The 22,367-nt window shown below is 35.4% G+C and overlaps 4 protein-coding genes across 14 annotated transcripts; 3 read left to right on the forward strand and 1 right to left on the reverse strand.

Moving 5' to 3' along the window:
* Positions 1 to 558: 558 nt before the first annotated feature.
* LOC125217616 (elongin-C-like) lies at positions 559 to 3,498 on the reverse strand. 2 transcript variants are annotated; one of them, XM_048119143.1, is made up of 4 exons: positions 3,267 to 3,498; positions 2,854 to 2,959; positions 1,008 to 1,124; positions 559 to 837 (listed from the first exon to the last, which is right to left on the reverse strand). In XM_048119143.1, exons 1-3 carry the CDS (start codon positions 3,376 to 3,378, stop codon positions 1,046 to 1,048), a joined length of 297 nt encoding a protein of 98 aa, XP_047975100.1. In that variant the 5' UTR covers positions 3,379 to 3,498; the 3' UTR covers positions 559 to 837; positions 1,008 to 1,045. The 2 variants fall into 2 exon arrangements, with proteins under 2 accessions (XP_047975100.1, XP_047975099.1); XM_048119142.1 differs by having other exon boundaries at positions 559 to 813; positions 3,267 to 3,493.
* A 5,058-nt stretch (positions 3,499 to 8,556) lies between these two features.
* LOC125218517 (fasciclin-like arabinogalactan protein 4) lies at positions 8,557 to 10,102 on the forward strand. Its single transcript, XM_048120201.1, has one exon. It carries the CDS (start codon positions 8,677 to 8,679, stop codon positions 9,874 to 9,876), a length of 1,200 nt encoding a protein of 399 aa, XP_047976158.1. The 5' UTR covers positions 8,557 to 8,676; the 3' UTR covers positions 9,877 to 10,102.
* Positions 10,103 to 14,453: 4,351 nt separating this feature from the next.
* LOC125223630 (clathrin interactor EPSIN 1) lies at positions 14,454 to 16,022 on the forward strand. The gene is made up of 4 exons (XM_048126865.1): positions 14,454 to 14,627; positions 14,740 to 14,862; positions 15,082 to 15,243; positions 15,360 to 16,022. Exons 1-4 carry the CDS (start codon positions 14,488 to 14,490, stop codon positions 15,820 to 15,822), a joined length of 888 nt encoding a protein of 295 aa, XP_047982822.1. The 5' UTR covers positions 14,454 to 14,487; the 3' UTR covers positions 15,823 to 16,022.
* A 342-nt stretch (positions 16,023 to 16,364) lies between these two features.
* On the forward strand, positions 16,365 to 20,995 carry LOC125218254. 10 transcript variants are annotated; one of them, XR_007175913.1, is made up of 11 exons: positions 16,388 to 16,813; positions 17,302 to 17,395; positions 17,464 to 17,532; positions 18,242 to 18,333; positions 18,415 to 18,498; positions 18,907 to 18,947; positions 19,097 to 19,161; positions 19,244 to 19,303; positions 20,061 to 20,113; positions 20,305 to 20,523; positions 20,681 to 20,995. XR_007175913.1 is itself a non-coding variant. In XM_048119891.1 (10 exons), exons 1-7 carry the CDS (start codon positions 16,457 to 16,459, stop codon positions 18,914 to 18,916), a joined length of 543 nt encoding a protein of 180 aa, XP_047975848.1. In that variant the 5' UTR covers positions 16,365 to 16,456; the 3' UTR covers positions 18,917 to 18,947; positions 20,061 to 20,113; positions 20,305 to 20,523; positions 20,681 to 20,995. The 10 variants fall into 10 exon arrangements, 1 of the variants encoding a protein (XP_047975848.1); XR_007175912.1 differs by having other exon boundaries at positions 18,259 to 18,333; XR_007175911.1 differs by having other exon boundaries at positions 17,482 to 17,532; positions 18,259 to 18,333.
* Positions 20,996 to 22,367: the final 1,372 nt, after the last annotated feature.

Raw genomic sequence — 22,367 nt, forward strand, 5'->3', positions numbered from 1 at the left:
GATACCCGATTTTTCGGGACTGGATACCCGAGTCGGATAATTGGATACCCGAAATAAAATTCGGATCGGGTATCGGGTATTAGTTTTAGGGAAATTCGGGATCGGGTACCCGAAATTTTCGTATACCCGATTTGACAGGCCTACGCTAGACAGCAATCTATAATTGCTGTGTAGCGTTTATACTATTGCTAGATACGTGGTGTCACAGTGTCACTCTAAGTGGTGTTGTCATTTTAACACAAACCTATGGTTCCATTTTGATCTCGTATGTAGTGGAATTTGAACACAAAATTTCATCAATAAATAGTGCCGCAAGAAACTCTCCTACAGTGTACACAAAAATTGACCAAATTCAAATCTAATGTAGAACATATCAATGGAAAAACTAGTAAATTGGGGTCATTCATTTGGTATAAGTTTCAGTTTCACCAAAACTATAGAAAGCACATACCAGTTATCATAGCTACTCCTTCAAATATACTACAGACTAATCAATAAGAAAAAGAGGAAGCTGCCGCCTGCCTGTGATGAGGAGAGCCAAGTTCTAAATCAAGAACATAAAAAAACATGTATTACATACGATTTGAATATATGCAATCACTTTGTCTAAAACATCTTGTCATAGGTTTGTTTGATCTACCACAACAAGAATAATATAAGTGCCATATTCTTGAATATACTATCGCTAAGAGAATGACCAACACCTTACTGCATCCCTACTGTAGCTACGGATAATAGAAAGACAGAAACTAGAATATATTATATGGGCCGTCAAATGTCAGAACACGAACGGCAACACCTCGTCAATCTTCCCTGGCATCAGATAAACAGATAGAACTGTTGGAAAATAGAATTGATCATTTTGAAAGAAATGCAGAGTGTATTAAGGGAAAGAAATATCAAAAGAGTAGCTCATTTCCACTTCTGCAGACAACAAAAAATAAAGATGGGACACATTCAAAAGAAAACTTGGCTTAAAGATGAAGGATAATAAGCAGATCACTTACAAGGGTTAGTATTAGAGATGTTGGTATTTGGGGCTAGCTTAGGTGTGTAGGTAATTAGCGGCCATCATAAGTTCCAGCGTGAGCTCAGGTTCAATGTGGAACTCAGTCTCCTTGCCACTACAAACAAAAGGGCAACTCAACATTATCATTAATCACATAAAAAATGAATGGATTAGAGAATGAGAAACTATAATTGTGTCAATTGGTGTGTATTCAAACCCCCAAAACCAGTTCACACTTTCAATTTGTTGTAAAAAACATTTTTCTCTCTGATCGCTAATTGCCAATTTGCCATTAAAAACTGAAATCAAGTAAATGAGCAGTCCTAGTGTACTTAAAAAAATAAAATAAAATACCCATAATGAACATTTATGTCAGATTCTACTTTAAACATACTAACTACACCCTATGTATTCATGTGAAATATTAACATCTTTAATACACTATTTTTCCTACAAAGTACAAACTTTTGATCAATATCTAAATAAAGTCTGCAAGTTATGCAGTTTGGACTCACCAAAATCTTCTCTTTATAAGAAACATATCAACCCTAAGGTATGGGTCATGCTAACAGCATAAGTTGATAATGCTAACACAAAAAACAATATGCAATATCTGGGCAGAGACTACATGTAAAATGGTTGGTGAATTATAATTGAAAAACATTGGGTTAAAATTTGGCATGATCTGTATCATATGAAGTCTTTCTGTAAGAAAGTTGTACCAGCAATCAAGAGTACTACTATCAAAGTAAAAAACTAAAAATGCGGACATACTGTGAAAGCAAGGCCTTGGGAATGCTCTGCACAACCTCAGTGCTTAGAAAGGATTCACAAAAGAAATTTATACTACTATATAGTATACTATGTGTTTAAGAACTGTTGTTTTAAGAGAAAGGATATATGAAATAAAGGAATGCCTTTAGTATGACATCAAAAGTCCAAACATTCCCTTATTTTGGCATGCTGTAAATGAGTGGAGATTTGTCTTGAATAAAATCAGAACATGCACAAACCACAAATTATTGGGATGTGCCCAATATATTGAAAAACGTATGGTATGTATATGCTCGTATGTATGATTAATCTGTATCCAACAATTTATCATAAGAACATATTGACATCCTTTAGGAGCTACACTTCTACCTAGCCATAAACAATATCTAGACTTCATGTCGAGGTAACTGCTATAATGAATAATATGTGTATGCTCATACATATGATTTTGATCTACATCGAACAATTTATCATATTTATCATAAGAACAAATTGACATCCTTTAGTAGCTACGCTTCTACCTAGAAACTGCCAAGCATAAAGAATATTAAGACTCTATGTCGCTGCCCCTGCTCAACTGTAACTGTCTGCTCCAATACAATATTAAGACTCTATGTCGCTGCCCCTATAAGGAGATCTGAAAAGGCTCATACTACATTAACATACATGAATCGTCACTTGCAATCCCCCAAAAGTCTTCATCATAGACACTCTTTTCTTATACCTAACACCACAATATTAGAGCAAAGGGAGATTGATAATGCTAATACAAGGGTAACTGTCAGCATTAACATAATTGTATCTAAAAGATCATCAGTATCAAGTTACTAAGTACCCCATTCCCTTGCCTCACTAACAAACAAACTCTCCACCAATGACCTAACTAGTCCATCTTCGTCATATATGAACATCACGTGCAACCATAGCAATTAGCAAAAGATATATACTGCAAATGAAGAAGACTTTCTTCTCACATTCAACAAAGTATTACCATAGCAAGTGCAAATTAACGATGCTCAAAAGCATAACCTTAAAATTGAACACATTGATAATATAGGAAGTGGCCAAACCTAGCATATTGAAGAGACCAATAAAAGTATTGGCAGATCTTCTCCAGAATAGTTGTGCTTATCTCCGGAAAAGTCACCTTTCCGTGCTCCGTTTCGGAAAAACCACCTACAAACACGCAAACACAAACAAGGTATATGAAACCCCCAAATCGAATAAATCTTAATAATTCGTGATTTTGGTATCAACATGTATAGGACTCTTCTCTTAATTGCAAACAAAACATACATAACCTTACAAAAAAGAGGAAAATCATCCAATCTTCTTCAAACTTTCAACACTCATCTCAATCAAAAATCAAACTCAATCACAAATATTCGCCCTATAATCAAGAAAAATACTCCAAAACAAATTGATAGTAAGGATAGCAGAGTTGTGCAGCACATGAACCTTTCCAATTTGAGAAAGAGCAGACCTGGAGAAGTGAGCATATTGCGGATCGTCTGAGAAACCATAGCCGCCTTCTTGTCGATGACAAATTCGAAACCCTCAGCGCTGATCAGCATGACTGTATCTTCCTTCTTCATCACAGCGGCCGATCAATCGCTCCAACCAAATGATTTTCGCCGTTGGCAGACAGGGATTTTGTTGGAATTGGATAACTACGATTTGGGAAAGGAGCTTCTTTATTCACCATGAATTACTGTTGGAAATTTGGAATGAAATTTTCTACCACACCACACTACGTGTCACGTTTTAAATTTTTCTTTCATATTTATATGTATTGTTTAAACTAAAGAGTTCTTTTTGTCAAGACACAATTTTAAGAAATTATTGGAGTTTGGAAATAAATACTCCATGAATAACTAAAAAAAAGTTAAAAAAACAAATGAATCTTAAATTTATGAATATTTTAAAATGGTAAATAGATCTTTAAATATTGGAAAGGAGTCAAATATATCATACTTTCTCTATGATTGCTTTGGTGTAATTACCTATTACTCCCTATTAATTTTGTACTACTACTTAATTAATTAATCAATTATTTATTAATCAAATGTTAAAATCTTGAAATCTCAATTTCCATCGGTGGTAACAAATAATATCAACATGATTTAACTTTTAAGAATTACATATCCGAATCGGTAAATTGATGCACACACTTTTATGTACTTCTTGAGGTAAGAAAAGGGTAAGAAAAACCTTCTCTTAGCCGAACATCAAAAAATATTTGCTGCAGAACTTATCAAATTTTAATTTGTGATCCAACAAAGTGAAAAACAACACACGATGCATCTTCCTCATATGTACTAGGTGAATAAATACCATCACCTTTTCACCAACAATCTCATAACTCCTTTTAATTTGTAATCCAACAAAATGAAAAACAACACACGATACATCTTCCTCATATGTACTAGGTGAATAAATATCATCATCTTTTCATCAACAATCTCATAACTCCTTTAGAGCAGCCACAATAGCGGCTAGCCCACCGGCTAGCCGATTCGCGTCGCTAGCCGGTCGGCTAGCCGAACTATTGGAATCGGCCAGCGCAAAATCGGCGAAGAAATCGGCATGGGCTAGCCGATTTGAGGGCGCTGGCCACCATTGTGGCGTGCCGATCTGCCAGCGCTATTTTTTAATTTTTTTTAAAAAAAATTTTGAAAAACTATATAAACGCGATTTTAGTTTTATTTTATCCGGTTGCATTTTTTTTAAATAGGCACACAGACGACGGGTTAGGCCCAATACAAAATTAAGACCTAAAACATAAACATGTCACAGCGAGACCCCCGTTCGGCTAGCGGCAAACTATAACGGATTCAAGGCATACTTACATTTTTTAATGTATTTTTTTAATAAATTAGTGAGGAGTAGAGTGGGGCGGTGGCTCGTGTGTGGAAGTCCGGATTTTTTTTTATTATGTAATTTTTTTGATTTTTAGTTAATGTACTTTTTTATTTAAATAAAATTAACGAATTTTTCCCGAATATGTGTCGTAAATTTAAATTCCGTAATTTAATCGTAAATTTTATTCCGTAAATGTAGTTGTTTTTGAATTATTTTTATTGCGGCTGACCTAAATCTGATGTGGCGGGTGGATTTTTAGTGCTGCTGACGTGGCAGGGAGAGAGAGTGGCTGGTCTATGGCTGGCCTAAAGCCACTGTGGATGCTCTTATGGGGCGTCGTTCAGCATGCTCCACGAGTGACAGTCCTAGCTTTTCAACAATAATATCACTGGTCACATTGGCTAGCGTTTCTCCACTATTGTCCACATACAAACTTTTGTCTTTGACGTAACAACACATGTATAACGCATTCTCTCTATGTCCAGTACTCCCTCCGTTCCACAATAGTAGAGTCATTTCAATTTCTGCATTCGTTTTCGAAAAATGATACTCCCTCCATCCCCGAATACTTGACACGGTTTGACCCGGCACGGGTTTTAAGAAATGTAATGGAAAGTGTGTTGAAAAAGTTGGTGGGATGTGGGTTCTACTTTTAAAGTATTAGTTTTATAATAAATGTGAGTAGGAATGAGTTAGTGGAATATGGGGTTCACTACCAAAAATGGAAAAAGTAAACTGTGTCAAGTATTCGGGGACGGAGGGAGTAATAAATAGTTAAAGTGAAGAGTGAATAAGTAAGTGAGATCAAGGTAGAGAAGAGTCTTATCTATATTATTATCTCTCTTACTCAATTTTTTCTCCACTTTAACTATTTATAATTATTAATCATAAACAAGTGCACAAAATGAAATGACTCTCCTAACTGTGGAACGGAGGGAGTATTATACTTCTAGATTTTCTTCCTTACGAATATTTTATAAAATCTTTAGAAATAATAATGTAAAATGTGAAAAAAAAAAATTCACCAAGTAAGGGTGAAAAGACTTTTTGTTGAACAAGAACTGAAATTTTAAATAAAATCGCAAAAAAAAAAGTTATTTTAAAATAGAGTGAACTACAAAATCGGCCCCTACGTATGACAAGTCCAACACTAGAGGTACCCATTTTGTAAAAAATGCATTGTAAGCCTCTACGTATGGGTATAATATCATTTCAGACCCCTTTTCACTATTTTGAGTCTTTTATACCATTTTCCATCAGTTTTAACCTAAATGTAATTCCAATGATGTTTTAGTTTTTCTCATTTTAATTACTATGCACTATGTTTATTTTATATCAAAATATTATTTTCATTTAATCCATAAACATTGTAAATTTATTTAAATTGATAAATTAAAATACTTATCAATAGTTATCATAAGAATAATTTATGTTTTTTATTTTAGTTAAATATTCTTTTATAAATAGTAATTTTTTTAAATAAAACCGTAAATATGTAATAGTATTTTTTTAAATATCATATCATCTATTACATGATATTATACCTATATGTAGAGGCTTGCATTTAGGTTAAAACATCCTCGGAATTACATTTAGGTAAAAAATGAGGGAAAAGGGTATAAAAGACTCAAAATAGTGAAAAAGAGTTTGAAATGTATTATACCTATATGTAGAGGCTTGCAATGCATTTTTTTAAACATGGGTACCTAGAGACCAATTTTGTAGTTTACTTTTTAAAATAATTAACAAAAAAAAATGACAAACAAATCCTTTTTTATCAAATTTGAAAATTCCAAAAAAAGGAAAAAAAAATTGATCAAAATCCCATAATAATAAGTATTTTTCTTTAAATAGAACCCTTGACTTAAATTTAGCTTCGCAAATTGGTCAACTCCGTGGCATGGGCATCTGAAATCATAACATCCTCTTCATCAGTTTGCAGAACCATTTTTCACTCTAGCCACTCCTACTTACAGTATGTTTTTCGCAAATTTCCATCATTTGCACACCAAAAGTCGCATCTACTGATATACACATGCAAATACATTCATTATAGAACAAAAAATGATTGAAAACATGTGATACATGTCAACTTATTAAGTATGTACATATCTTATGTGAGCACCATTTTCATTTGATGGACATGCAACGTTGATTGTTTTATTTTATATATTAACATTGATTAAAATCCATAAAAACAAATCAAATCTGAAATTTTTATTTTGCTTATTTATGAATTTTATAAAATTAAAAATTATACATATTTAGAATTAAACTATATAAAATAAAATAAATAATGCTAAATGTGCATCAAATAAAGATGATACTCATGTAAAGTATGCACATAAAGCATATAGCTCGTAATTTTTTTATATATACTAGTAATAATAAATGCATATAATAAATTTATGGATTATGCACTTTTGCAAAAGGTACCCCATCAAATATAAATAAGAAAAAAAGGAAATATTCTTATTTTTAGTTACAACTCACGTATATTCACACATTTTAAATGATTTAATTCCAATCTATCAATTTGAAAAAAAATAGTTTACCAGTTATATTACATTTTTTATGAAAAAAATATGATATACATTTGGATTATATAAGAAATGCTATTGTAAATTAGCTAAATTCAGATTGTCATTTTTTAATTCCGTATAAAAACATCCATATACACATTTGTATTTCTTTAGTATCAATGGTCAAAAGTGAGTGTAACTTGTGTCTAAGATTATGTTTTACGAAATCCCATTCACATACATTAAAATGGGAATTCAAAATCGATATTGCATGACAAAAAATGGATATTTAAGATATAATTGATGGAGTATAAAAAACTTCTTTTTCAGAAAAGAAATGATTTACTAACTTCAACCATGAGATTGAAACTATCTAAAAAGTTAAACTATTGGAAAAAAGTCAAGTTAATACTAGTTCCTGCAATAAGATCAATGGTCAAAATTGAGTGTAACTTGTGTCTAAGATTATGTTTTTCGAAATCCCATTCACATATATAGAAACGGGAATTCAAAATCGATATTGTATGACAGAAAATGGATATTTAAGATGTTAATTGATGTAGTATAAAAAACTTCTTTTTCAGAAAAGAAATGATTTACTAACTTCAACCACGAGATTGAGACTATCATAAAAGTTAAACTATTGGAAAAAAGTCAATTTACTACTAGTTTCGTCTTATAATAAGAGTTCATATTTGATTTGCTACGAGTTTTAAGAAATAAAAAAATAAGTGAATTGAAAAATTATTGAAATATGGGTTTTACTTTTATAGTAGGAGTATGAAATATGAGTGTAAGAGTGATTGGAATATGAGTGAATTCTGAACAACAAAATACTCCATTCGTCCCTAAAGAATATGCACTTTGGGTTCGGCACAAGTTTTAATGTAAAATTGGAGATAGAGAGAAAAAGTAATTAAAGTATTGTTAGTAAAAAATGAGTTACACCTTATTAAAGAGAAATGAATTTCCAAAAGGAAAGAGTGCATATGTTTGTGGAAGGAAGTCCGTAGTAAATATGAAAGAAAGAGATTTGTAGGAGTATTTATTTTCTATAATAAGCCTAATATATTCCCAACTCTAATTACGTGTCGTGTCGTGTCTCGACTCTCGTGTGATCCTTCACATCCAAGCTTCTAGCGTCTAGTTATTTAAACCATTTTATTATGATCTTATAATTCTTTATCTCCAACAATAATTAAATTAGTAAGTATACTCATTCACCATAAAAAGCATATTACTATAAGATTGTGAATACGAACCAAATTGCCATTCAAATAAATGCGTTGCACAATGGTAGAAGAATCTTGATATCAAGTACTGGCATTATTCCAAATCCAACATGACAAAAACATATTTGTCACACAAAAAACATAAATACCAATAAACATATAATAAAGTAATAACCCCACTCTAGGCCCATCTATCATTTCCCATTCAGTTCACTCATCACCTCCACTCCACTCCACCCACCCATTTATTTCTTCACTCCACAGCAAAAATACAGAAATGGCTATCTCAATTTTCATTTCCAATTTTGCCCCTATAACCCTCCTCTATTTCCTCCTCCTACCCTCCCCCATTTCCTCCCTCAACATCACCCTCCTCCTCTCCTCCTACCCTTCCTTCTCCGCCTTCAATTCCCTCCTCTCCTCCACCGGCATCGCCTCCGATCTCACCTCCCGCTCCTCCCTCACCCTCCTCGCCGTCCCCAACTCCCTCCTCCACTCCCCCTCCGCCCCCAACATCGCCGACGTCCTCCGCTACCACGTCCTCCTCGAATACCTCTCCCTCCCCGACCTCCGTCGCATCCCTCCCGCCGGCAAGCTCGTCGCCACGCTCCTTCAAACCACGGGGCGCGCCGCGGCCAATTCAGGCTCCGTCAACATCACCGTCGACTCCTCCTCCGCCTCAATTACATTCCACTCCCCTGCCTCCACCGCCACCCTCCTCTCCCCAATCAAAACCCTACCTTACAACATCTCCATCCTCTCCCTCAATTCGCTCCTCCTCCCCGCCAGTCCCGATCTCGCAGCCTCGGAGACGCGCGCCCCGCTCGGCCTCAACATCACCACCACGCTCATCAACGGCCACGATTTCAACGTCGCGGCGGCAATGCTCGCCGCGTCGGGGGTGATTTCGGAATTCGAGGCGGACGAAGGCGGCGCCGGGATCACGATGTTCGTCCCCACCGACGAGGCCTTCGCTGACCTCCCGCCCTCGGCCAAATTCCAGTCGCTGCCGGCGGATCGGAAGGCGGCGGTGCTCAGATTCCACGTGCTCCACTCCTACTACCCGCTCGGATCGCTGGAGTCGATCGTGAACCCGGTCCAGCCCACGCTCGCCACGGAGCAGAACGGGGCGGGTAGCTTCACCCTCAACATCTCCCGGGTTAACGGATCCGTTGGAATCGACACCGGAATCGTGCAGGCGTCGGTGACGCAGACGGTTTTCGATCAGAACCCTATCGCAATTTTCGGGGTTTCGAGAGTGCTGTTGCCGCGGGAATTTTTCGGGAGGGATCCGATCGAGATCTACAAGCCTAGTGTCGGCGGAGCTCCGCCGCCTGATATTGCGATGTCACCGGAGAATTACGATCCGGCAAATCGATTGTCGGCGGCGGCGGCGGGCGGAGGAGTGGGGATTTTGTGGATATTTTGGGGTTTGTGGTGTACAGGAATATTTTTACTTTCATATCGGTTAAATTAAAATAGTAATTAATTATAAAGAGAAGAGAAAATTAGTAGTAACACGGAGAATCATTGATGAGGCTCTAGTTCTACCATAGTAAAGGGAAATTTGATTTAAATTCAGATGAATATGGTGACCAATTTTGTTTTGTAATAAGGCGAGTTTATTTATTGGACAATTTTGGATACTAGATTTTGTTGTACAATTTTTGTTTTAAATGCATATTCCTCGGCTGATTGTACTATTTACGTTTCTTTTTTTCATCATCGCTTTGTTATTTCTGATTTTGTTTCAGTTTTTGGTACATAAACAGCATAACTACGAGTAACTACTAATGTTTGGAAGATAATTTTACTTGTAACAACAATATAGTGTACAGTAAGATCACCAAAAAATTTATGCCCGGTGAATTTGGTGTAAATTTTGTGACAAAACATTGAATAAATGGGTCGGATCATTAATGCACTCCATAAATGGGCCGGATCATAAATGTATAATTTCTTCGTTTTGCTTCTTTGTTTGGGTTAATTATTGATGACTATAGTCTATTTTTGTTACTAAATGTACAACGTTTGTAGTTTAGTTTTAAAATTATCGTCTTAAATATTACAGATTAATCCATTTTAAGCGAAAAAATGACGGCTTTATTAAATTTTAACAATGAACTAATCTGACATGATTATTCAATTGAATTGGTCCTAAACATACACCATATTTTTTTTAAAAAAATTGATCCTCAACGTTATACTCTTGCTTTTATTTCAATTTTTCATTTTTATAATATATTTGATTAACTTAACAAATAAATTTAATTATTTTTTTAAAAAAGTAAATATTAATTTTTAAAAAATTATTTGTATATTTAATTATGAATGTGAAAAGGAATCAATGAATTAAGGGAAAGTGACATATAAAATCAAGTTGTATTGGGTCTTCTACCGGCACAAGATTGCGAATTTTAATAGACTTGATATCCATCTTCACTAATAGTTCATCTCCAATACGAGAAAATATTCAATGGACCTTTCACGCCAAAGTGTCATTATGAGGTGGTGTACTCAACCATTTAACTTTTGCCAAATACAAACATAAATGACTAGACATGCCAACTAATAAAAGTATTATTAGAAGATATTTATTAGATCACTTTTATAGAATATTGCATAATCTTAATTCTTAAAATTTGAAAATTGTCAATAATTTTTTTTCATATATAAATATATTGACACACTTATATAGTTAAAATTTAATTTTTATTTTCATATCAAGCTACTAAGTAAATATATAACCTATTTAATGCATTAAAATCTTTAAAAAAATTATTAAACCACTTCTATTGAATATTGTATAATCTTAAAATATAAAAATTGCTAGTAATATTTTTCCTCCTATATATAAATAAATTTACGTACTTAAATAATTATAATTTAATTTTTTTACTTTTATATTAACTTACTAAGTACATATACTCTTTAAAGCACTAAAAAATAGAAAATTTAACTTATGATTATACCTTTTGTTTGTGTGCATTTTCACTTACATAGTCGTATATTTTTATGTATATACATGTATAAGAACAAGAAAATTATAATCATAAAATTTAAATAATATCAACAAAGTGTTGTACTCCGTGATTATACTTAGTTTTTATTATTGTCAAAAGATAATGAATACATGTAAAATATTATTATTATATTACATATATAAGTATGGAGTGTATACGTAGGAGGCCAAAAAATATTGATAATTTCAATATTAAAAATATACATTATTCTATAAAAGTGATTTAATGCATATCTTCTATAAAAGTGGTTTAATGAATATCTTCTAAAATAACTTTATTAGTTGGCATATCTAGTTGGATGTGAGCTATTTATTTTTCCATTTGTCAAATTAAATGGCTGAGTACACCACTTTATAATAACACTTTAATGTGCAAGGTCCTGAATATTTTCTCATAACTGAGTCATAGTTGCTTTGATACATTCTCACAAGTTTTTGAAAGAGCTTTCGTAATTTTACTGTAGTCAACTATTCGTATGAATAAATATACTCCTTAATTTGTTGTGTTCCATTATTTTAAGTTGAAAATTTTAATTTACTCTCTCATATTTAAGATCAGATAACCTTGTGATGGTAGTACATTAAATTGAAATGTACTTGGGTAAACATTTAATTTGGACCAAATAATAATATAGCCATTGGCCATAATTTCACTTAACTGAAAACATATATAGCTAACTTTGTGAAGTAAATAGGCCATATTCTTTTCAGATGCAGAAAATGTAAATTAAGTAAATATTTAAGAGAAAATATAATGTTTAATAGCATCTCCAATGCTATTAGGCCAGCCATAGGCCAACCACTCTCTCTCCCTGCCACATATATGGGAAAATTCATTAATTGCATTTAAAAAGGTTCATAGATAAAAAAAAAATTACATTTAAAAAGGTACATAATAAAGAAAAAAAAAACTATCGCCGTGCAGTCCTCCGTGCCCACAACTCTTCAATTATATCCTTTTGGAGTTGAATATGAGCATCCACTTGGCGCATGTCGGCAAATTCCTTGAGGCGGCCGGCTTCATCGAGAGGTACCCCACGTCGTACGTTAGGGGTGGCCGTTCCGTGGCTTGGACCGGCTTCATCGTCATTGGCCCAACTAGTCAGTTGTACGCCTTCGTCTTCGACGATCATGTTGTGCAGGATAATGCAGGCGTACATTATTTGGGATACGCATGTGACATCCCACAAACGCGTTGGACCCTTAATTGCCGCCCATCGAGACTGGAGCACACCAAATGCGCGCTCCACGTCCTTGCGCGCCGACTCCTGTCGTTCCGCAAAGTAGGCCTTCCTTTCATCACTTGCGTGCACGATCGTCTTCACAAAGACAGGTCACCTAGGGTATATCCCATCCGCCAAGTAGTAGCCCATATCATGCCGGTTGCCGTTGGCCACAAACGAGACGGCTGGACCGAAGCCCTAGCACTTCTCGTTGAAGAGGGGAGACGAGTTCGGGACGTTGAGGTCGTTGTTCGACCCGGCTACCCCAAAATACGCGTGCCAGATCCACAGTCGGTAATCAGCTACGGCCTCGAGGATCATCGTGGGATTCTTTGACTTGTAGCCGGTCGTGTAGGCCCCCTTCCAGGCGGTCGGGCGGTTCTTCCACTCCCCAATGCATACGGTCTATGCTTTGCCTAACATCCCGGGGAACCCATGCTTCTCCCCGTGCATCTGCATCAAATTCTGACAATCTTCGGGAGTAGGGCTTCGAAGGTACTGCTCACCGAAAACGTTCATCACGCCCTCACGAAATACTTCAGACATTCCAGGGCTGTCGACTCACCGATGTGGAGGTACTCATCCCACATGTCTCGCCGCGCCTCCGTAGGCCAACTGCCTGATTGCCGCCGTGCACTTTTGAATAGGGGTGTGGCCGGGTCTGCCAACCGCATCGTGCCTGAAGCGAAAACACAGATATCGACGCTCTAATGCGCCAACGATACTCATAAATAACTCCCTGTGCATTCTAAAACGCCGCCGGAACATGTGTGCGGGAAACCGCGGGTTCTCCGAAAAGTAGTCGTCGTACAGCCGCTGATGTGCAGCGGCGTGATCCCGATCAATCACTGCTCGGCGGTGGATAACCCGTGGAGGGCGAGGTATCGCCTGCTGTTCCACCCTACGCATGTACCGCTCCATCTCGCGGTTCATGTAGGCCTCTATAGCCTCGTTCATCCTCCGTTCGTACTCCTCAAGCATCCCCACCACTACCACCACCGCTACCACCCGCGTTACTCATCGCTCGATGATGCTCTTGTACAAAAAGTTAGAGGGAGAGAAAACTCGTTAAAACAAGCGGTGCAAATGAAAATGAAACTAAAATCGCGTTTATATAGGTTTTAAAAAATTAAAAATTAAAAATCGGCGCTGGCCGATCGAGCCGCCACAATGGCGGCTAGCGCATCGGCCAGCCACACGCAATCGGCTAGCCTTGGCCGGTTTTTTCACCGAAATTCGGCTAGCCTACTCCAATGGTTTGGCTAGCCGACCGGCTAGCCACGTCAATCGGCTAGCCGGTGGCTAGCCTATCACTGGAGATGCTCTAAGTATTAATTAAACTTTGCCAATAAGACACATCTCAACTCTTAAGTACACTTTCTCACGTCCGTGTGCTGTATAAATGTCCCACGTGTATACTATAGTGGCCTCCTCGTCTACTTGGTGGTGCATTTCTTCAACTGATTACATGTGATTTAGACAAAAAAATTATTTAATGTCCCATGTCTTGACTTGTAAGGTTAAAGTGACTACTACTGCTTTTCTTTTTACAAACTCATCAACTATCAATTTCTTGATTTTACTGAATAGATTTAGTTCTATTTGCCCAAACATTTATTTAAGATTTGTAGACTGCAATAGGTTACACCGAAATCAACCTAATTAATTAGTAGTAATATATACATTTTCTTTAACCTATCTGTAGATGTAGCTTCGAGCAGTTGGTAATTGTTAGGTAGAGGGTCAAATTGGTTGCATCATCTTTTATTGGAAAGCTTGACGTTTTCTTCTTTCATTGTACCGATTCTATTAAAAAAAGATCAATTAGGATGATATCAAGAAAATGTCAATGCTAGGAAGCACAATATTGAAGATGAACCCAAAACCTACATTTCATGATTTCAAGAAACAAGCTTCGTTTATACTCAAGGAGAAGATCAAAACTGCCCGTTTGGCCCTCACCGATGTCACACCAGCCCAGTTGTAAGTCCTCCTCTCTTCTATCCTTAGATTATTTCAAATTTCATTCACATATATATGTCATGTTACGTTCCAATATAGTACATAAAAAGACATGAATTTATTTTGTTACTAGATTGGCTGAGGAAGCTACCAACGGTGATCCGGGCGGGCCGGATACCCAAGCACTTAAGATGATATCGAAAGCGGCTTTTGAAGTCGATGATTATTGGAGAATCGTGGAAATTCTGCATAAAAGGTGTACTGAGGTTTTCTTCTTCATCTTCTATGGGGTGCTTGGTTGGCAAGACTAAATCTCATGATTAAATATGTATCATATTTGGTTCATAAGATTGACCCATGGATAGTCTCATGATAATTAGTCATGGCAACCGAACGCCACCTATTAGTATTAGTATTTGACTATTGATGGTTTAATTAGTTTAAACTTTTTTCCTTTCATGTTTTTAATTTTCAGATTGGTAAGATTTGATAAGAGAAATTGGAGGGCTTCTTACAAAGCTTTGATTGTACTAGAATACTTGTTGACTCATGGGCCTGAGAGTGTTGCACAAGAGTTTCAAAAGGAAAGAGATGTTATTACAGAAATAGGACGCTTTCAACATGTTGATGAAAAGGGGTATGTGATACTAGTATATATATATGTTTGATTCATTGCGTTAGTTTATGTCATGTTATATTGTTGCATACAACATGTGTAGCTAGGGATGATGATGTATAACTATTTTTGTGTAGATTTAATTGGGGTTTGAATGTGAGGAGGAAATGCGATAGAATATTGAGGTTGCTTGAAAATGGGCCTCTTCTTAAAGAGGAGAGAGACAAGGCTAGAAAGATATCAAGAGGGATTGAAGGATTTGGTAGCTTCTGCATTAGAACTTCATCAACTCATCAAGAATCATTATCAAAAACATTTGAAAGATGCAATTCTCAGTTCAATAATGGAGATGTTTCCACACTCGCCTCATCTGATAGCGACCTCGTTAACACAAGGACAGACGATCCATCTCCGGGTTTGAGCAAAGAAAGTTCGATAGCTGAATCATATGGTATCCAGAATAATATTTTTGGGGAGACGTCTAAGCCCATGTTAGATGAACAGAGGAGTGAGTTGTCTGCGATAGATACAAAAACATCGGTTGAAGACCTTCATCCGTTCGATGAAACAGAACACCTAGCGTCCCAGTCACTGCTTTAAGTTGCACACACATATGATCAAAATGTCGATTCTAAGATGATTTAATTGGTGGAGTGGTTGTACTTGTACCATGATAATTTTATCATCTTTGAGTTTAAAAAATGATCTTGTGATCGAGCTACCCAGAGGACATGTTTTCTTTGCAAGATTGTGTTTCTAGGCATGGTGAACATATGACAATACTTGTTTGAAGCATAGCATCTCTTCGTTTCATATCTATTTACAAAGGTTTCATTTGATTTGATTTGATTTCGTATGTTACACTAACACTGAGTATACCATCTTATTAAACACTCCACTATGTAGGAATGTAGTAGGTGTGTTGGAATAGGAGATCCGCTCCGAGATATAAGTCTCAACACTTTTAACACTAATAAAGAGATATAAGTCTCAACACTTTTAACACTAATAAAAACTCATTTTTACTTTAGTATACATAATAACGTCGGTTAATTTACTCTTAACTTGAGTGAGAGATCGAATTCACAACTATTGACGCAAATTCATAATTTTGCAACAATTATTGGTGGAGTACTTTTCTTAGCGGGAGTTCTTTTTTTTATTTTTTTCCTCAAACAAATTATTACTGTTACTAGTGTAACACTGAAGGCAGCGATTCCCCAAATTTGACGAAATGGTAGAACCAGAAGAAGAGATTGTCCATCGCCACAATCCAAATTGGAAAAAACCCTCCATAATTAGTTTGCTCCATCTCTTCCTTCCCGCTGCAATTCTTATTCTCATTCTATAGACTTCCTCCCTATGCATGGGCATTGATTTTCGATCCTCTACAGTTTTGTAGGCGATAATTTTGAAATTTTTGTTCCTTTTTCATCTATTTTGCAGCACAACTATTGCTCTTAGTTGTGATGGGATTGGCGAGTGGGGAGATTGTGCAAGAGAGCCGCTGGGGTCAGGGCTTCGGCGCCAGCTTTTGTATTCTTCAACACTCTTTCTTTCTGGGATGTTTACATATCTGTGGTTCGCCGAGGTCCTATTTTGATTCTTCAACTTAATTGCTGTAGCTCAAGTTGTTGTAAAAATGTGTGAAAGTTTAATAGCTAGCTTTGTTGGAATTTGAGTTGTTTTCGTAGTCATCTTTATGTTACTAATGAATGAGCCGAGGAATCTACTGAAGCTCATTAATTGTTTATTTAGTTACTTGTATATCTTGTGATGCAAATTTGAGGTTGGGATACTTTTTGAGCGATCTTTATACGTGGTAGTAGTAGATGGAAGGTGCTTGTATTACTATTTCATCTTTGTTGGACTTTGTAATGAACATGGAAATCATCATGGTGTTAATTGGCCGATACCAATAAGTTGCTTATTTACTAGTCAAGGATTCTTACATATTCCCACTTTAGATAAAACAGAAATTTGAATTTTGTGTATCTCAGCATGTGTGCATTTTCTTATATCTTGTGCTTATTCTTTCATACTAGTTGTATTCTGACAGCGTATGTTCGTTGGTTGCAGCATTATGTTATTGGTTCCTGGCTTTTTAACCCATCATTCTTGCGCTGACCTATCTTTCCTGAATTCAGTCAACGAAATCGAATCCCAGGAAAAGGTACTTTGTGTTTCATGAGTCCATTTTATTATGCTTGGTATTTAAAATCATAACTTATATTCTTATAGGAAGTTGTTTTTGTATAGAAGTTGAAAGTTTCAACTTCTGTTGCACATCAAGAGTCTCCAGCTGAAGAGGTATGATGTATCTTCTCTCTTATCCTTATCGAAAGAGATAATTATTATGCCATTAACCATCTATACTCTGCAAATTTAGCATGCAGTGTCATTTAGACATGGCTCTCTCTACTCACTTTTGGTTTGTTTGAAAGAGAGAAAGAGATCCTTAACTCTGTATTTCTACTTTGTTCATTCAATTACATTGCTAAGTGCTTATGCTTTTCTGGAATTCTTTAACAATTCTCTAACTGAAGAAAATGTCTTAAAGGAAATTATAATGCACAAAACTATACAGGAAGTTGTGTTAGAGATTTTCTACTAGGGTAGTCAATATACATAAACAACCATAGTTGGTTACTGAAATACTGTTTTATTATAAATGCATTATCATCAACGAAAAGCAGTGAATAATTTAGCTTTACTCTGGGGCAAGTTGTTTGGTTTGACAAGAGAGTTCGTAGACCTTAGGTCCTTTATTTCTTTGTTCTCTTTAGTTCATGTGTAAAATTTCAAATTTCTTCCATTGCCTTTCCCTTGATCTTAACCAATTCATAGATAGACTTTGTTAAACAATGGTTTATATTTGAACTATTGCATAAAATTTGGAAGAGATCTTGGCTACCTTACTTTGGGAAAAGGCTTCATCAAGCAGTGGAGAAACTAACACAGTTCTGCATGATTTTCGTCTTGCATTTCTCTTAGTTCTAAACTCTATGCTTCATTCCAGCCATTTACAACATACAGGACAGTAAGATATTGCAGGTACTGCAAGAATTGTGTTGTTGGACCATCATTGTCCAGATTTTGGAAACTGTGTAGGTAATTGCTTCTTCATCAATCAACTTCTTTTCTTGAAGATAATATTCATATCATTATTCATTTTATGCTTGCTATCCGCAGGTCAACGAAATCATGCTCTTTTTATAGTGCTCATTGTTGGTTTTGTGATATCCGAGACTTCTTTTGTATTATGTTCTTCTTAATGTAAGTTCAAACCCATTTACCTCACTGTTACTTCTTATGTAGAATATATAGTACTACTATAAATTTGAGAAAAGAAGATACTAGGATTTAGCAGAGCTAAGAACTTAAATTATTATTTGTGTTGGTAGTCAGGATGCTCCTTTTTCATGTGATTGAGGTTTGGATAATAGAATAATTTATATGTTCTAACTGACGCATTTTAATTGAACACATACACTGTTTTTTTCTTGTGAGTTGTGAAACCTGGTGGAAAGAATATAATTTCTAGTTAGAGAAATATGGGATTACTTGTTTAGGAGAATCTCAACTCTATGCAAGTGTATAGTTTTAATCTTATTTGTCCATTTCCCTCTTCATTTTCTTCTCAAACTAATCTTAAGTTTTTTTTTTTTATCCTCTGGACTACAGTTACAGCTAAGTCTAACACCTCAAAAGATGTTGGAGGGAATGTAAGTCATAATTCTCCAGCTCCTGACAGTTGATGCACTTGTTATCATTTTATTGTGTTTGCTGCACTGGTTGGATTGTTTGGATAACTAGTTTTCTGTTTATTGCTAAATGTTACATTTTTTTGTCAAACATGATTTGATTCTTCCAGCCTATTACATCCAGAAATTTGGTTGTTGTACAACATTGTTTTGCTTGATTCAAGTGATTTGGCAGGTAATTCTCCCCTGCTAGGTTGTGCTAGTACTGTTGTGATAGCTCATGTTTTCATCTAACAGATAAATTCTTTATTTCTTAGGTTGTTTTCATAATGTGGCATTTCTATTGCGCATGTTTTAACATCAAAATGGATGAATGGGTAAGCTGTATTATCATTTTAGAGCAAAGAGATTAGGGTTCTATGAACTGTATTGCTTGATAGTTCAAACGCTACGCCAACCTTGGCATAGTGTACTTTGTTGGGATGCAGTATGGCTGGTTTACTTTATATCCAACCCAACTAAAAGGGGGCAGCTGAATTGAATTGTGCTTGTGTTCAGCCTAGTATAAGTGAACCACAAAATGAAACTTTTGAATAGAGCTGTGCGAATCAAAACTTATTTTGGAAATGTCTTTTGCTTGAATTTTATATCAATCAGGGACCTAAATTAATCAGTATAAAAAATCTCAATTTGTTAGATATATATTACTATATAATAATAACAATAGTAAATGAAGATATTAAACTATATCATTTTTCAGGCTTAGAGACAGTGCAATGATCTAGACCATAAATTACATTTATCGTTGTAGATTGATAAAACTTGCAAAGAATGGAACACATGCACGATGTGCTTTGCATGTAGTATTATTTAAAAATTATATGATGCCCGGGAAAGGCCACTTTCGAATGGGTTTTGATTTTCTACAGCAGTCCAAGAACTGCAAGGCCAAGATGATCTACAATGTGCTGAAGTGGTTTGGAGTTGTTGCTTGCTTGCTTTCTTGTCACATGAGAATCATAATAACTTAGGTGTCTGCATTATGACAGAAGTAACATGCTTGATTCTGGAAATTGATAAGAAAAAAACGTGCATAGAAATAGTTGATTTGAAGTCTTGAACAAATTATTGCAGATAAATTGGAAAAGGTATCCAGAATTTCCAGAGTAAAGTTAGACCCCATGATGGTAAGTTACTGCAACTTTTCTTTCCCATTTCTTTCTCTTGTTAAAAGTAGATATGCTGTAGTTGAACAGAGCTTAGTTCACCATTTGCAAAGTTCTTAGTCACGTTAATATATCGTATTGGCCAGTCATGTTACAATTCATTAACCCTTATGACAAAGGAATTTTAAGAAATCTGAAGGAATTATTTGCAGCAAATGGATAGCTTCCTTGCAAACTGTGATCATCATCATCATCAAAAGCTCTTAGCATCTTTTACGTAAAGCCTAGGGCCCTAGAGCTAAATGAAAAGCTCGTCCGACTTGTTATCTAGACCGAGGGAACGTAGGATGCTCATGCTCGAATCTGACGAGGTTTGTTTGGTGATGCATCCACCAGAAATCAAATCCAACCTCCTCCACTCCTTAAAACTGGTAAAAAGCCTGCTTCCTTTTTCACTGTCAGTTGCTTGTTAAAAAAAGAAGTCAGTCTACATCTGATGCCTTCTAACTAGATCTAGAAATTTTATCTTAAACATTTCGTCGAATCATCAACCCTCGTCATCATCAATTATCCTGTCATATTTTCCAGGGGGGTCCGATGTTTTTCACGGTTGAGCCCGACGTTGTTGGACGGACTCGAGGCCGACAGTCGGATTCAATCTGGACAGCAAAGTCAGTTATGGATGGAATCAAAGGTGTTAAATGCTTCCAAACAACACACACTTTTGTAGCCCCCTTGAATGAATCATTCAAGAATTGACATTTATTGAATCTTCACGAATTTTGTTTTTTTCCTATTATTTCCTGCACGGGTAAGCCCCATTTGTAACATGGCAAGCGTCAATATGTGTAAGAGCTTGATTTGCTTCTAGTGTTCCAAATCGCAACAGCAGCAAGTTTTTAAGACAAAGTGTATTTGGAAGATATTTTTCTTCAATAGTATTATAGTAGTAGTTCACAATTCACATCCTAAATTGTGGGTCATTTTACAAAGTACACTAAATATGGTGCAATAAATACAGAAAGCCTCAAGTGAGATTTTAAATTTTGTTACAAAATGACCTGACATATTTAATGTAGAAAATAAATGAAATCGACAAAGAAGACTTTTTGTTAGTTTCAACTTTCAAGAGAGTTTTAATTTGCTAGTGTGAGATATTTTTCTTAATTTTTCAAACATCTCGTGTAATATGATTATTAATAGTACTTACATAAGTTGTGGTAATTTTCACTATTGGTTGCCCAATATTTGAAGATTCAAATCCATTTAATTTACGTGAATGACAGTGATTCCTCAATCTTGATTAATGATTTCTCCCAACCACCTGAAATCTCGCACCTTGAAGTTAGTTGACGTGGTACTATCTTTTCAGTTTGCAGCGTACAAGATGTCGTAAGCTATTAATATCATCTCTATAAAATTTATTGTATTGTTGGAGTACTTTTCAAGTTAGTTTTGCGTTCAGATATTTTTGTGATGTCAAATGTTTTGCACTATTAAAAAGATTCTATTGTCAAATTTTACTGCCTTACAATTTTTTGTAGTATTTAACAAACCTTTTGATCTAACTTCAAAGATATTGGTTAGATTGAAACTAAAATATTCGATTACATTCACAATCCTACTATCCTTTAATTGGTGGGGAAGTATTAATTGTGTATAGTAGAAAAAATAAGTGAATGTTATGAGTTAATGAGTATGGGTTGTGAACAGTTTATATTAAAATAAAGAAATCTTAGTAGGCGGCTGACCTGCGGAATATGAACACAAATAGTTAACATGTGAGATCATCAATTTAATACTCCTACTATACAATAAATCACCCACTTTCTGGATGGGACATTATTGACGAAATCAAACCACCACCACCTATATCTTTAATATTAAATGTTGAAATATCTTTCTATGTAAGCGGTGGGCAAAAAGACAATAAAGGCAAATCCCATCTATAGATCAAAGAAAAGTCTTGTATAACAGTGGCTCGCAATATCAGTATGAAATGGATTAAGATTTAGACTCTAATTCATTTTAATAGCACAATTGTGATTAACTAGTGAGAAAATCACAATATAATAAATTTAAATTTAGACTTCATCAATTTCACAACGACACGATCTTCACATATTTTTGTATTAGTGGAACTGTCTCTCAACAAATTTTCCATTTTTGAAATAGATTTACTTAATATTCCCGCGTGAGAAGATTAAGGTACGTTTGCTATATTAGTGTGTGTTGTATACAATGTGGATTAGTATGCGTGTGTGATGTGCATGTA

The sequence above is a fragment of the Salvia hispanica genome, chromosome 4 (genome assembly GCF_023119035.1).
Source record: "Salvia hispanica cultivar TCC Black 2014 chromosome 4, UniMelb_Shisp_WGS_1.0, whole genome shotgun sequence".
In the NCBI taxonomy this organism is placed as follows: domain Eukaryota; kingdom Viridiplantae; phylum Streptophyta; class Magnoliopsida; order Lamiales; family Lamiaceae; genus Salvia; species Salvia hispanica.